This window comes from Pogona vitticeps, chromosome 5, assembly GCF_051106095.1.
Source record: "Pogona vitticeps strain Pit_001003342236 chromosome 5, PviZW2.1, whole genome shotgun sequence".
Lineage (NCBI taxonomy): Eukaryota > Metazoa > Chordata > Lepidosauria > Squamata > Agamidae > Pogona > Pogona vitticeps.
The window spans coordinates 30099039-30115021 of record NC_135787.1 but is presented as its reverse complement, the minus strand read 5'-3'; the positions used below and the strand labels follow the sequence as shown (position 1 = coordinate 30115021).

Genomic DNA, 15983 nt, shown 5'->3' with positions numbered 1-15983 from the left:
TGTGATCCATTCTAATCTTTTAATTTTCTGGTACATCTTGAGTTATGATTGTTTGTAGTAAATATTACTATTGCTCAGCAGAACAAAGCTGAACAAAGTACTTACTGACTAGACCTAAAGAATTCTGTTTTATTCATATACCTTATTTTTCCATTTATAAGATGCTCCCATTTATAAGACACCCTCCCACTTTTCTAACTCCAAAATTAAGAAAACTTAGCTTTGAGTATTCAGCCTCTGGGCTCAGAATGTTCAGATATTAGGAGTGCCTGTTAAATCTGAGCCTAGAGGCTCCACCTCCAACGACGTGTGTTCCAGTTGGTTTGTTCAGCATCAGCTGACATCAGATTCATAAGGCTTGTGATTGGAGGAAACTAAGTCTCCTGACCGGAGGAAGCTAAGCTTCCTGACTGGAGGAAGCCTGTTTACAAAGGCAAGGAACAGGCCTTTTTGTTCTCTCCATGTTCTCAGCTTACTTCCATGTATAAGATGCCCTTCAATTATTTGTGTAATGATTTTAGGAAAAAGTTGTGTCTTATACATGGAAAAATATGGTATTCTTATTAAGGAAGATGTCTTATTCCTAATTTTTAGCAGGCACCAAACACTTGTAAAAATCATTAACTAGAAAACTGGACTGGACTGCACTGCTGTGAGAAAGGAATACCATGCTGAGATAAATGCATCTTTTTATTTCTTAACATCTGCAAGGCTGAAAGCCAGAGCTAGCTAATCACATTAATATAAAGGTCAAAATTCCCAGCATGTGAGAACCTCAGCTTTTAGTACCAGGGAACATCTGCTGAAGGCTGCATTCCTGCACACACTTACTAGAGAATACAGTGTGTTGAACTCCCTATGAGTTATTTTTGAATAGACATGTAAATAATGAAATGCCAAAACATGTGTATTTAGTATCATTACTTTTAATATATGTATTTAAGAAATAGATAATGTGAATGTAAGGTTATCTTGCTTAAAATTGGAACTGCCCTGTCAGCTTACAAATGAACAAATAATATCCAGCTGGGAAGTATAGTCTGTCATCTGAGCAACAAAACCTTGGCCCCCTTGAATACTTAGCTGTTTATCTATAGAATAATAGGGTATTTCAACTCAGAAGATAAAAGAGCTGGGTTGTACACTCTAGCAGAAACTTCCAGTCTGCAATGGCAGTCTCACATGAGGCTTGTGCACATTTCAGTTTATCGAAGTGAAAAGTGAAGTTTGGAAGGAAGATTATTTTTACTAAAATAGGGACAGAATCTGAATTCGGGAGGAGCCTCCCAAAATCCAGATTAGATCAGTCCATTTCACAGTCCAGGTTTATCCAAAATATGTATGTTTTTACTCAGGTATACAGCATCTTTCTGTATGTTTTTACTCAGGTATACAGCATCTTTCTAGTGACCTCTTGTCCAAAATTACTGAGAAAAGGTGATGAAGAAACTCATAACAACAATAGGGTCATGAGCTTCAGTCTCCCAGCATGCCAAATCAAGATGTCCTTGGAACCTTCAGAAACACAATTTTCTGCAGTTTGGAGTCCACATTAATGTTGCTGGGTATGCCTTCAGGATGGTGCCCAAGACCTGAACTCTAACCCCAAGAATATCACAAATTTTCTTTCTCCCACTTTCACCAAAGTAGGTTTGAGACTGGTTTGTTGAAACAATTAAGAATGTTCTTGTTCTGGAGGTTTTACTGATTCCTAATCATCCTAGTCTTGAAGTCAGATTAATTTTGAAGAGCCAGGAAACCAAATGCATCTGATTTAATTGGATCCATCTCAAATTGGGCTAAGGGAGTAAGAGGGAAAGCACGGGCTTGTGCATCTCCAGATTTCCTCCAACATGAAGGAAGATTTTGTGGCAGCAATATCTTGCAAAAACCTCTCTCTTTTTTTTGGTGATGCCTGGGTAGCATTTGTGGTGCTATTTCAGCATATATGGAATTCTGATGTTTGCACATCAGGGGATTTAAGGTAAAAATAGTGACCAGTTCCAGTTTTGGGGGATGGGGGTGAAAAACAGCAGTGGTTGCACTCTTCTTCAATGGTTAAAGAGTAAATCAGTTCCAGTGAATCCAGTGTTCTACCCCCCCCCCATGTTCACCAGTAAAAGCTGCTTCCAGACAACAGACACTTAGTCCCAGAAAGACAGAGAGTATCAAGTCACTACATTCCCCCCCCTCAGCCTTTTAGTTTCCATGGAAGCTTATGTCAAACTATAATCTGGAAACTTGGCAGTCATGGCTCCACCATCTGTAAAGGATAAAGTTCTGTACCAATTTGGGCTTGTAATGTTATTGAATTACTGAGACCTATTCTTCCAGAATCAAAGAAATGGAATAGGTTATTAACACAAGAGCAATTAGTTGTTCTTTGCTCTGAGGGTATAACAAATCAGGGCATTTGCTTTAGTAAGTGCTTACTTAATATACAGAACACAACTTTATACCTACAGCATCTTCTCTTACTCTGGCACCCTTTTATTAATATAAATCTAAATAAATGCAATTGTATCAAGCTGGCTTTTCCTCAGAAACTGCATGAAGTGAACCTTTTGAATTAATTCTTACTAGTGAAACCTGGAGCAAAATGATGTTTTAATGGGCAAAATCAGCTTTATGACGATCGGTTCCCTGCTTCGGCAACCAATTCTTCACATTACGACGATCAAAACAGCTGATGGCCACCGGCTGTTCAAAATGGCTCCCCGCTGTGTTCAGGATGGATTTTTCACTGCACAGGCATTGGAACATGGCCACCCTGTGAAGGATCTTAGCTGGACGCTAAGGTATTTTGCCCATTAGAACACATTGAACCGGTTTCAATTTATTTCAATGGGCTTTTTTATTTCGCTTGACGAGGATTTCGCTCTACAGCGATTTTGCTGGAACGGATTATCCTCGTCAAGCGAGGCACCACTGTACTTTATTGCTGTTCTTATGTGTCATCAAGTAAGAAACAACTTGTAGCGACCCTAATAGGGCTTTCACGGTAAGTGAGATATTTAAGGAGTAATTTTATCTCTTCAACACCCCCAATGAGCTTCTATAGTTGAGCGGTGTGTGTGTGTGTGAACTCCTGAGTCCTTGTCCATCACTCTCTTCACTACACCACACTGGGTATCCTGTTTAGAGATGGGCAAGAATCAGAAAAATTATGATTCATTTTGATTCATGATTCAACAAGGCTGAAAAATTACAAATTTACAATTTTTACTGACAAATTGACAAATCGGTTTGTCAATTCATTATTGACTTTAAAACCCTATTAAATTCCCCTCCCCCGCAAGCACATTTCAGGGAAGTTTCCCCTGAGTTTCTACAAACCCTACAACATTTGGTGAAGTTTGATTTTTGGACATCCAAATTATATGCCCCAATGGAGGCCAACCCCACCCCTGGTGGGGAGAGAGTCAGTAAAAGAGGAGAGTCAGTAAAAGCTTATCTGTGATTTTGGTGTGTCTAGGTGCATGGGGGAAACTTTCCTGGGGAAGGGGGAAGCTCTTTGTCAGACATCTGAAACTCAGTCTTTACTAAACTTGGAAGGATAGTAGAGAACAGTCAGATGAAGCTTGCGTGCCATTTTGGTGTCTCAATGTGTCTGGAGAGCTGTTTTATAGCCCAACAAAACTATAAATAAAAAATCACTAAAATGCATTAATTCATATTCATGGGGGCATAGATTTGTATGAATACAAATTGATCAATTAGTGATTTTGGAACAAATTTGATTTGTTTTTTAATTCATGCCTTCTCTAATATTGTTACACTGATGTCCACTTGCAAACTGACAGGTCAATATTCTGTAGCCACTGAGCATGTTCAAGCTTCTTTAGCACGTTTTTTTTCTTTCCTTTTTGCCTGTTTTGTTTGTGTTCTACTTTTTTTCAGGCCCATAGTATGTGTCATTGCTTCCAGTGCCTCAGAACTTGGGTGAGAGGCCTTGTACCAAAAGAAATCATCATCATCATCATTCTGTGCCGTCAAGTCAATGCTGACTTATCGTAACTTTTTTCAGGGTTTTCTAGGTAGCGAATACTTAGAAATGGTTTACCATTCCTTTCTTCTGGGAGTACCCTGGGAATGTGCAGCTTGCCCAAGGGTCTTCTCCCTGGAGGCACAGTGGGGAATCGAACTCCCAACCTCTGTCTCTGCAACCAGATACCTAAGCCACTGACTAGCCAGCACTTTAAAGCCTAATAAATGTATTGTGTTAGACTTTAAGGTGCCACAGGACATGTTGTTGTAGTTTCCTTGACACATTGACATGACTGCCCAGTTGGAAACTGATACTTAAAGCACTTCAGACCATATAATTCAGTATTGTTTATAGTTGCCAGAATCCTGTTGGTGATCTATGCATGCATAAGTTAAATGGCATAATTCACTGTGATGAATTGCCATGAATCAGCAAAGCATTGCTCGTGTTACCAGGGTTGAACCTGTTGTGCAGACAAGGGAATGCCTTGTAATGTGAAAGTCATCTTGTTAATTAATGGATTTTATGACAGTGTTTTATGCAATTTAACTTAGACATGTGCAAGAGGATTCTGTCCAGTGACAGGCAACAGCTCTGTAATGCTTCTGGTGGACGTCTTTCCCAGCCTTACCTGAAGGTGCTCAGGGGCACTGAGTTGTTTTGCATGGAAAGGATGTAGGAAACTTAGCTCTCCTCCCCTCAAAATAATTGTTTCTAGAAAACTGAATCATCATTAGTGTATGGGCTGTATAGCTCAGTGGCTTAGGCAGAGCCAGAGGTTGGGAGTTTGATTCCCCACTGTGCCTCCCTGACAGGGCCTGAACTCGATCCATAGAGTCTCTTCTAGCCACACAATTTTAAGATGATGACTAGGGTGAGAAATTTGTACAGACTGGAGACTAGGGAAATAAATTGGGGCTGTCTGCCATCAGAATTTGAGAAGTGTGTGTACGCTAATTGTAGCACAAAATATAGATAAGTTATGCCCAGAGTTGATCAGGTTTGCTGGCGGATTCTGGGGACTGCAAAAGTAGTAATGGTTTTCAATATCATGTATTTCTGCTCACTTCTTTGGAAACAACAGAAGAATAATTGTACGTTATTTTTTTCTTTACTGTTGAACATATTTGCTACTGTATTATGGTGTATATATTTAATAGCTTTATTTTTGTGTGTGGGTATAGGTAGCTTCTGTGTTGTAGGGGTAGGTACTAATATAGTTTAAGACTGTGTTTCTTAATAAATTTGTTCTATATTCCAACTCTTATACAATAGGTAGCATTGATAGTGTTTCCCCTACAGAGTAGTTCAAAAAGAAAGTTTCCAAACTCTTGGTGTGGGTTATATGGTGGTGACTATTTTCTTTCACACTTTGTCATTCCTCTGAACCATAAGAAAAGGCTTGTATGCAGGAGCATCAAAGATATAACCGTGAAAAAACTTATTTGTTGATTTTTTTTTCTGAAGCGTGTGAGAGAATGTCTTTTTATGAAACACAAGATGTTGAAGGCTTCAAGACAGGGGTGGGCAATTAATTTCTATTGGGGGGGGCACATGAAAAATCTGAACTGTGTTTGTAGGCTGAACCAACTTTACTGAAAAATAAAATGAAACAGTGATGTTATGATTGTTTTTATTTTAAACTTGTTAATCTTCACAAATATTATTGAGGTTTTTTTGCGCTATGTTAAAGATAAACAACTGATCAACTTTAGACAAAAAGCTATACATGGTTTTAATGTTCAAAACTGTCCGCAGGCCAGGTCTGCTTCAAGGCGTCGCCTACATTGGCCCGTAATGAAAAATACCATATTAAGAAGTTTGTGGCTAAACAAAATGTATTTTTCCTAAATCTGTTGTGCTAAAGGCATGGATCCTACTAGAGATGTGTAGTTTGTTTTGTTGTTGTTCTGGGTTTTTTTTTTTTTACTCTGATACACTGAATTCTCTAAGAATTTTCCAGGGAGAATTCTGGGAGTTGGAATCCAAAATAATAATAATAATAATAAAAAAGAACGCCACATCCCTAGATCCTCCCACTTGGGAATCATCTCCTTATATATTATTGATTGAGGAGAACTATTAAGATAGCTTATTGATAACATATCTCTCCTTTTTTTGCAGAGAGATGGTCAATGCATGGTTTTCTGAGAGAGTCCATACAATTCCAGTGTGCAAGGAAGGGACTAAACATCACACCGAAGCTTGTTCTTGTTCCTCTCACCAGTCCCAACGGGTGGAGAGCCCTAACCCCACACCACCAGCCAGAAAGATATCTGCTTCTGAATTTGATAGACCTCTTAGGCCCATTGTGGTCAAGGATTCTGTTGGAACAGTGAGCTTCCTATCAGATTCAGAAAAGAAGGAGCAGATGCCTCTCCAGCCTCGGACGCTTGGCACTGATGCAGGGGATCAATGCTCAAGGCTCTTAGAGCTTGTGAAGGATATTTCCAGTCATTTGGATGTCACAGCTCTTTGCCACAAAATTTTCCTGCACATCAATGAACTAATTGCTGCTGATCGCTACTCTCTGTTCCTGGTCTGTGAAGATAGTTCCAATGAGAAATTTCTTGTTAGCAGGCTCTTTGATGTAGCTGAAGGTTCTACCTTGGAGGAAGCTTCAAACAACTGCATCCGCTTGGAATGGAACAAAGGAATTGTGGGCCATGTGGCAGCCCTGGGACAGCCTTTGAATATCAAGAATGCCTATGAGGTAAAGGAATGCTTGTGTGTGTGCTGTGTGTCTGTGTGCCTGTTATCCCTAGAAAGCCATGGTTGAAATAAATTATAACAGCAAAAATATAACCTCATGGGATGGTGGACTGCAAGATCTCAACTATGACCCATCCAGCTGAACGTCATTGACACTTGTCAAGAGTGGCTGTCCAGGATATTAAGCAAGTGTATTTTCTGGCTCTTCTAAAAGAAAAGGCAAGTGGATTGATCCTCAGTCTTTATATATGCAACACAGAACCTCTACTACTGGGCTTATGATCTGTCAAAACTGTAATGTTTTTATATTTAGAAAAATTCACACAAAATGCAGGCTATTGCTCTACAAGAAAGATGGTCAAGGTTGGTCAAGACAGCCCTGAAGAAAACAACCAATGAATGTGACTTCTTTAGTTGTTAGGTACAACTGGTCCTGCTTTTATGGAGCTATAAATTATCATTTGGACTGGATTCACACATTTCTTTTTATCCTTCCTCAGTCCATGGTCACTTTTTTCTTTCACACAATGTCACCTTCCCTCATTCTCACTTAAAATGGTTTCTGTTCTGGATTTTTTCATCATCCACAGTAATGTTAGGCACTGTTTTCACTATATAATAGTGAAATTCACGTCAGATACTCACATCAGAAAGCCATATATTTGCACAGAAGCCATATATTTAGCATAAAAATGCTATTTTTCTTGGGGGGAAAGTGTTGGTCTTTCTGCTTTTGTGCAGGAGCAAAACGTTTTGCAGTGTTCATCCCATTTTCAATGTGTCTCAACATGCTGAGATGCAGATGAGAAATTGGGAGTATTTATTGGATCCTTGCTTAATAGTACAAAGTGGTTAATGCATGTCAGCAAAAGAGTATGGAATCTTTTCTCCCGATATTCCCTTTCAGCAAAATTGACTTAAGAGATATAGAGACAGGGACTTTAGTGGGCTAAAAGAGTCGTCTGTGCTCTGTAAGAAACACTTGCTAGAATATATTTTCAGGAGCAAATGAAAAGTCAACTCTTAAACATTTGCCCTTAATAGGAATTATTCCTGGCTTAAAATAACTCTGTAGAGTTCATAAAATCAGTCTTCTGGTTATGAATGGCCAGCAAAAAATGTAATAGTGTGGTCCTGAACCTGGCTATAACTCCCAGAATTCCCTAATCAGCATGACCAGTCCAAACAATAATTTACGTTTTATTTATGGTTCTCAAACTCCCACTTCCAACACTTGAAGATTTTATGGGTTGCAGCAGACTTCTTTACAAACATTTTAAATGGATCAAAACACATGCAGAACTGAAGTTTCCACATTTCTTTTCTTTGACACTGTGTTAGTTTCATTATCAAAACCATATGATGAAAACAGCAGGACTGAGACCAAACTCACTAGAAGACACACTTGGCTGATCATTAAGGAAAAATTGGTAGGCTACATTGTAAATAAAAACCACAGCCCCTAGACTAGGTCCTTGATATCCTATGCAGTGATTCTGGTCTGTCAAAGTGCTCTCAGTGGTGCCCAATAAGGGGAGAAGATCAAGTAGAGATATGATTTTCTCTTCTATAATCTTTCTGTGGATCGCCTAACTGGAACCAGGATTTTGTTAGATGTAGTGCAATGAGCTTTTTCACTGGTTGTACTAGAAAATCCAGGACTTCCTTGTACAAGCATAAGTCAGCTGTTTGGAACAGAGATCATTCTTTATGTACTGTACCACTTGTGCAAACAAAAGATCCATATATGGTATTATATACAATTACTGCAGGGGCAAGATTGTATGCACTTACATCTCAAATGATCTTAGCCTGAGGCTCACTGTCTACCAGTTTTCTTCTGATTTACAGTATCATCTGCAATTTGCTCACCATACGTCAAAAGAGAACTTCTTAATGACTATCCCTACTCTTAGAACTATTTGGCACTTTACTGGCAGATTCTATTAGCTTAGCAATGAGATTGTATCTGTTGAATAGAAATAATGAGTCTGGACTGGTAATAAGGCAAACGGAAAAATGTGCGGTCAAGATAGAGCAGGAGGAAGGATCTTTTAATGTGGTTGCAGAAACTTCTGCAGCTGGATTCCTTTTATGCAATCCTTTGTAACTAAAATTGGAAGAACAGAAAACAGGAAGTGACCCTAAGGAGGAAAGAATAGCCAGCCCTACAGGAGCAGTCTGCATATAAATTTACTGGTGGGGTCCTTTGATGATCTGTCTGAGCCTTCGCCCCAGTTCAGATTACTATCTATATCCATTGGTACTTTATTCTGACATTTACAACTCTGAAACTTCTTTACACTGGTAACTTGACAGAACACACATGAAGTTATGTCTATATGCTAGTTCTTGTTATATGGTTCCCCCCCTCCATGATAGTTTGATTGATTGATTGATGGATCGATGGATGGATGGATTGATTGATTGATTGATTGATTGACTGATTTAATTTATACCCTGCCCATCTGGTCTAAAAGACCATTTTTTGATCGTGGTTAGACAAATCTGCTTTGCATCAGTAGTTAGGCATTCCTTCCTAAAGCAGATTCATGGAATCCCATGTAGAAATAAAGCTTTGGATTGTGAACTTATCTTTAATACTTGATAATTTACAGAGTAATGGTCAAGAAGTGTACATAGTTGTTGTTTTTTTCCTATGTCGTTACTTGTTTTGAGCATGAGCACTTTTGTTAATATTTGACAACATGACATGCGAGTTATGCACCATATGTATAGAAAGAATATAGCTTTTAATTATTTGTCCTGAAATGGAAGAACTTTATCTTTTCCATCAGCATGGCTTGTTTATTCATGACAACATCCCATTTAGTCCTCTTGAGTCATTTTGTCAGAGAAAATAAAAAGCTCTAAAAGTGGCTGTGCTGTGGAATAAACAGCATATTATTGTGTGTATTCCTGCTGGAAGTGATGAGTGACTGTCACAGATTTAGGGTAGAACAAATATTGGGATAGATTATAGATTTTAGTTCCAACCAGAGGCGGTGCTGTGGAAATGAATGGGAATTGTCAGTCTCATTTATTACAGTGGGTCTGCTCTCATTGGGACATAAAATGGATATATATATATTTACTTATTCTGCTCCAGATTATAAGAAGGGCCCAAAAGATGGCCCATTGATTTTTCAAACTATTAGCCTCTTATTTGCAGCTGGGAAACGTTGTGCTCCTTTTTAAGGTCCCAAACTCGAGGATTATGGTAATGATAAATTAGTTCCAGTAGCTATTTGGCTACCCCACTTTCTTTCCTTGCCTTGAGAGTTTTACTGGAAGGATCTCAAATTTTGCTTTTTAATACGAATCTTCAGAAGAGCAAATTAGTTTCAAAGCAGGTTATTTCATTCTCGGTCACTCCTTTGTACTGGACTGCATGGTGCACAAATACTCTATGCCGCAGGGGAGTGAACTCCTTGCAGGTTTTATCAATTTAAAATCTGCTTTTGATTCTATTTCTCACAGTCATCTTTGGAATAAATTAGAGCGGCACTTCACAGATAGAAGGTTTGCATTTTTTTTCCCATTCAATCAGTGTATCATAACACAGGTTCCCTGCAGAAATCAAGGACATCTCATTAGATTGCCAGTTCTCAAGGTTTCAGATAAGGATGGGTTCTTGCTCCCATCTCACTCAATTTATATCTGGCAAATCTTCACAGAATTTGGAGAAGTTACAATCTCATCTGCCTAAAACGGGGTCAGCTAGAGTCCTTACTCTCCTCCACATAGTGATTCTGCTCTGAATTCTCATACTCACTGGGATCTTAAGGGACCACAGAGCAGCTTTGTTGAGTCTTGCTAGAACAGACCAGGGCCACAAAGTGGGCATTTGCCCAGCGCTCACTGTCTGTAGGGGCCCACATGAAAAGGGGGAGGGAGTGGCCAGAGCAACAGCAGCAGTGGTCTGGGAGCCATTGGGGCTGCGAGAGTGAGGCCAGCCTGGGGCGGTGGTGCAGTGCACGCAGGCGGTGCTCCTGGCTGGAAGTTATGGGGGATGGAAGGTGGACAGATGATGCTCAGCTCTTTTGTGCACCATGTTCTGCCCAAAATGGTCTGCCACGGGTCTGCAGCTGTGCCCAAGGAAGAGCCGTGGGACCCTTCAGCAAGTGCACCATCCTCCACCTCCCCTTTGCTTCCCTGGAGGCCAGACTGCGGCTGCCATGGGCATCATTGGGGTCGCTGATCTTCCTGTGTTGGGCAGCATTGCTGTTTAAGTGGGCATGTGCAGAGTGCCTCAAAGCCCAGTTTTAGGCTTCTCTTGCCTCACCCCTCCCTCATAAGCTACACTTGCTTTTCATTGTTATGTTGTTTGTTTGTTTACCTAAGCATTGTTCATTTATTTACTGCTACCAAGATTGCCTTAGTGAGTCAGTCTTATTTATGTTACATTTCATTGTTCATGCTGTGTTACCTGTTTAGGTGGGAGGTAAGGGAGAGGGAGGAAGGAGGAAGGGGGCTTCCCACTATTATATTTTTTTTTGCCCAGGGCCCACCGGAGCCTTGATTTGGTCCTGGAGCAGAATTTAACAATTCATTATAAGAAATTCAAAATGTTGATTGTCTGTAGGAAAAGGTTAAGATTTTATTAGAGATGGGCACACCCCACCAGTTTGTTTATTAGCTCTGCTTCCTCAGGCAGGCACCTACTCGGAGATGCATGGTTTCAAGAAGCTTTGAGATGAAGGTTATAGGAGAGGTGTGCCAAGAGTAAAGAGGAACAAAGTATGGGAATGCTGATCCATTTTTTCCTTACATGAAGGGGAACAAACTTATTCTATCAGCTAATTAGGTTTTTAAAGCTAAAACTGCCTTCCAGGTAGAGCACCAGCTTGGTTTCCAGAAATTCAGATTTCCTTTTTAACTTTAATATTTTGAGGCTTTAGGTGTGTTGCTTGAGCTGCTCGCTACTTGGAAGCTGGTATGTCCTCTTTAAAATGTTCAGTGTGGGTGTATGCTGTCCACCTCTGGCTCCTCTTCTTAAAGTGACTCCATAGATGGCTTGTGACCATAGCGATGGGGCACACCCACCTGACATTTTGAGGTGCCTGATTCTTATGAGTCTTGTTGTCTAAAGGCAGTGGTAGAAAAACGCTCTTCAGTGGTGTTTCTTACACTTATATCTACTATCATCAGTGGGTGTAAATGATGTTAAATAAATAGTTAAACAGAGGATGCTGGATACAGATTACCAAGGGACTGATGTGCCTAGTACATAAAGATGGGATGTATATAAGATGGTGAACTGTTCCTATATGAAGGCATTTGCTTTGCAAGGTTCGGTGTTCTCTCCTTGAATTTATTAGATGGCAGGTGCAATAAAATTCCAATGAATACAAGTTGGGACTCCTGCAACAACGTAGAGGTAGAGTTTATTTTGCAAGGTTTTTTGTCCGTACTTCACCTTTTCCTGAAGGGGCTTGGAAAAAAAGCTAATACATCCGGTTACTCGAACTCTTCCTTGCCACTATTTTTTAGCCTCTTCTGACTACTTCGCTTATAACAAGTCAGTCACTTAAGAAGTGTCAAAAATTCTTGAAAGCAGTCCTTCTCACCAGATCACATATGATTACTGTATTTTATTGATTTATTGATTGATTGATTTGATTTATATTCTGCCCATCCGGCAGCCAAGGCCACTGTGAGTTTTGTTTGAATTTAGATATATATTTAATGTTTGTTAAAAAAGAATGTGTACTTTGTAGTCCATTAATGTGTGTTTTATTCAGTCATGTAATGGTCCATTGACTGTAAATAATGAGAACGAGTTGAATAGACTACGCTGACTGGGCCAATCCAAGAAATATGTCCAATTTTTAAAGGAAGGGTCTTTTAGGTATACAAAAGTGTATGTTTCATCTACATAGTTATACATTTTGTCCCTATGACAGGATCCCCGATTTAATGCAGAAGTGGATCAAATTACAGGATATAAGACGCAGAGCATCCTTTGTATGCCAATAAAGAACCACAGAGATGAGGTAAGAAGTAGCTTTAGACTTTGTAATTTTTAGCATTGCCAACTCTGCTAGCTGTTTAAACTGTTTTCATCTTTCATACTCTGAGCCAAAGTAAAACATTGTTTGTCCTTTCTTTTGCCTTAAAAAAAGTCTGTCTGCATATATTCCATAGAGTTTTGACCTGTTCCATAAACTATGCAGAACTGGTATACAGCCAGTTTTTTTTTTTCAAATCTTTAGTGCTGTAATTTTTCAAATGCTGTTAACCATTTTTGGCATTGAAAGTAGATATGCATTCTTCTTCTTCTTCTTCTTCTTCTTCTTCTTCTTCTTCTTCTTCTTCTTCTTCTTCTTCTTCTTCTTCTTCTTCTTCTTCTTCTTCTTCTTCTTCTTCTTCTTCTTCTTCTTCTTCTTCTTCTTCTTCTTCTTCTTCTTCTTCTTCTTCTTCTTCTTCTTCTTCTTCTTCTTCTTCTTCTTCTTCTTCTTCTTCTTCTTCTTCTTCTTCTTCTTCTTCTTCTTCTTCTTCTTCTTCTTCTAATACCAGACTCTTTTTATGATTAATTACTGTTTCCTATTAATAGTTCAACTACATTTGTGCTATAAGGAAATATATTTGTACTAGACGCATTACTAGAAATATCTAAAGTAAAATGAACCTGTCATGTTATCATTACAATAAAAATCACAAAATAATAAAGGAGAATATTAGAAGACTGTCAACAAGAAAATGGAATTGACTGAATATCCCATTTAAATATAAATTTTATGAAAATTAATGGAATCAAAAATTATATAATTTAGAAAAGGACTCTAGATTCTGCTAGAGATTCTAACAGAAACAGAAGCATTTCTTCATCTCTTCTCTGAGTTCAAATCCCATGATTTCTAAGTATTATGTGAGAAAGGTATTGAAGGTCAGTAAAAGCTGATTGCAAATAAGTACAGTAAGTTTAGTTCTGAGCCTAAGGAATTAGCAGTGTAACATGCCTACTTGTAACTGAGCCCCACTGGGTTAAGAAGCACTTGCTCTCATGTGAGTATTGCACTGCAGCCTAAATTCAAATTCAAAGTACATTGTGAGTGTGTTTGCTGAAAATGTAACCCTCACGCATGAAGCTTTTAAAAAAATATATACTGAGGTTGTTACAGAGTATTTCCTGTTAGTTTCTCTTCTCAATTAAAGGTGCTGGTCATCACCTATCAAGACCTTAATGGTTTAGGATCTTGAAACCTATTGGAATGTCTCTCCCACAAAACAGCTACCTGTCCCGCCTGCTCATTGCAGTCCATGATGTTAAAAATTGTAACACCTAAGGAGGCCAAAAGAGTGAATATCAGACAATGGGCTTTTTCAGTTGTGGCCTCCTATCTATGAGACAAACTTTCAACAGAAGTACTCCTGGCACCTTCTCTCAGATTGTTAAAAAAATTAGTGTAAACAAAATTATTTGACACTGCTTTTTATTAGTGCTTGTTACCTAAGACGTTCAACATTGTTTCAGCTTGTTTCTTTATTTAAACCAGATTTTGTTAGCTACAGTGGTTTTTATCTATTTTATATTTATTTGTATATTGTATTGTAATAATCTTTAAAGTGATTTAGTATGATTATGTTGTGAGTTGCTCAGAGACTGTGGGGCAGTATTCAAGTTTAAACCAACCAACCAACCAACCAACCAACAAATAAATAAATAAATAAACGTCTGACTTTAGTAATTCAAATATATCATTGTTAGCATTGTGGTTAGAGTTTTATTTACGCTTCTTGTTTTTCCTTATCCAAATGAAAATTCCAGTTCCCCACCAGCCTGAGTAAGGTCAACGTTCTGGTAACCAGTATATGACACTACTTCTCTGTATCATGTTTCATCAGAAATGTTGTGAGCCACATCTTTGACTGGGACTACATGTGTCCCAGTGAGAGAAAGCAGTAAGTTTTGAGTGGTGTTTTTTCTTCCAGTTGTTCTTTCTTTCTGAAACAAAACTAAAGCTATACACCTATACCTATAATCTTGATGTACAGTTTATCACCATTCAGGTGACAGAGTTACAGAATGCCATTCCAGGGTTATTTATAGTTAACATATGGATGCTGGCAGCTGGTTCAGCATCATAACGCTGCAGTCTCCTGTAGTCTTGAAGGCCACTCAGTAAGTAATGCAAGATTTCATCAAACTGAGGGTGCACCAAGGCCAGTAGAAAATAAAAAAGCTTTGGAGAAGACTATGCCAGAGCAGCCTAATGAGGAGTGAACATGAACAATGGGGCAAGGAATGCTGACTATTGTGGGTGTGAATATTCTGAAAGAAAGTATGTTAGAATGCAGCATTGCATGTTGCAGCATTTAGTTGAAAGAGTCGCTGAGTGTAATGGAATTTTATGAACAGTTGCTTCATTGCCATGTTGATGTAAGGTAAAGGTAAAGGTTCCCCTTGACAATTTTTGCCCAGTCGTGTTCGATTCTACGGGGCGGTGCTCATCCCCGTTTCCAATCCATAGAGCCAGCGTTTGTCCGAAGACAATCTTCCGTGGTCATGTGGCCAGTGCGACTTAGACACGGAACGCTGTTACCTTCCCACCGAGGTGGTCCCTATTTATCTACTCGCATTTACATGCTTTCGAACCGCTAGGTTGGCGGGAGCTGGGACAAGCGGCGGGAGCTCACTCCGTCGTGTGGATTCGATCTTAGGACTGCTTGGTCTTCTGACCCTGAAGCACAGGCTTTTGCGGTTTAGCCCGCAGCGCCACCACGTCCCTGATTCCATGTTGATGTAAATGTATGGAATTCACATGATGGAAAATTAGCCTCACATTGGACTTCCGCTAGGATGTCTCAACACCTCATGATTTTTCAAAGTTTCTATTTGTGGTGATTTCACCCCCCTATAGGTTTGGAAATAATAATGATAAGTTTGTGCGGTGTATAGTTTCGGATGCATGGTTCATATGCATAGGTAGGCAGGTGCTGGAATCATGGACAGATATGTGACAGAATGTTTGGTGCAAGGCTGAATGCTGGTTGGGTGATGTGTTTCAAATTTGAAGGGATGTTAGTGGGGAGTGACAGTCTGTTTTAGGGTAGGCCAGGGTGAGGAGTCCGGTTGAGGGATCAGATCTGTGGAGTCTGTGTGAATTGCTGCTCATGAATTTGAGTGCACAAGAATGGGCTGTGATTAAGTGTGCATGAATATTGTAGATGAATAGAACATTGCAGTGTTCCCCTTTCCGGTTCTTATACCTAGTGAATTACTCTTCCTTGCTCCCATTTATCTATCCACCCCTAATAAACTTCTTAGATTTGTTCCTAA

At 39.3% G+C, this 15983-nt stretch overlaps 1 protein-coding gene across 4 annotated transcripts in view; it reads left to right on the top strand.

Annotated features, from left to right (window-relative positions):
• PDE5A (phosphodiesterase 5A) overlaps positions 1–15983 on the top strand; it is a 94184-nt gene that overhangs the window by 13002 nt on the left and 65199 nt on the right. For all 4 annotated transcript variants that reach the window (XM_073001711.2, XM_073001712.2, XM_020781448.3 and 1 more), the window contains exons 2-3: positions 6113–6701; positions 12607–12696. In XM_073001711.2, the coding sequence (XP_072857812.2) occupies positions 6113–6701; positions 12607–12696 (679 nt within the window). The remainder of the gene's footprint in view (positions 1–6112; positions 6702–12606; positions 12697–15983) is intronic.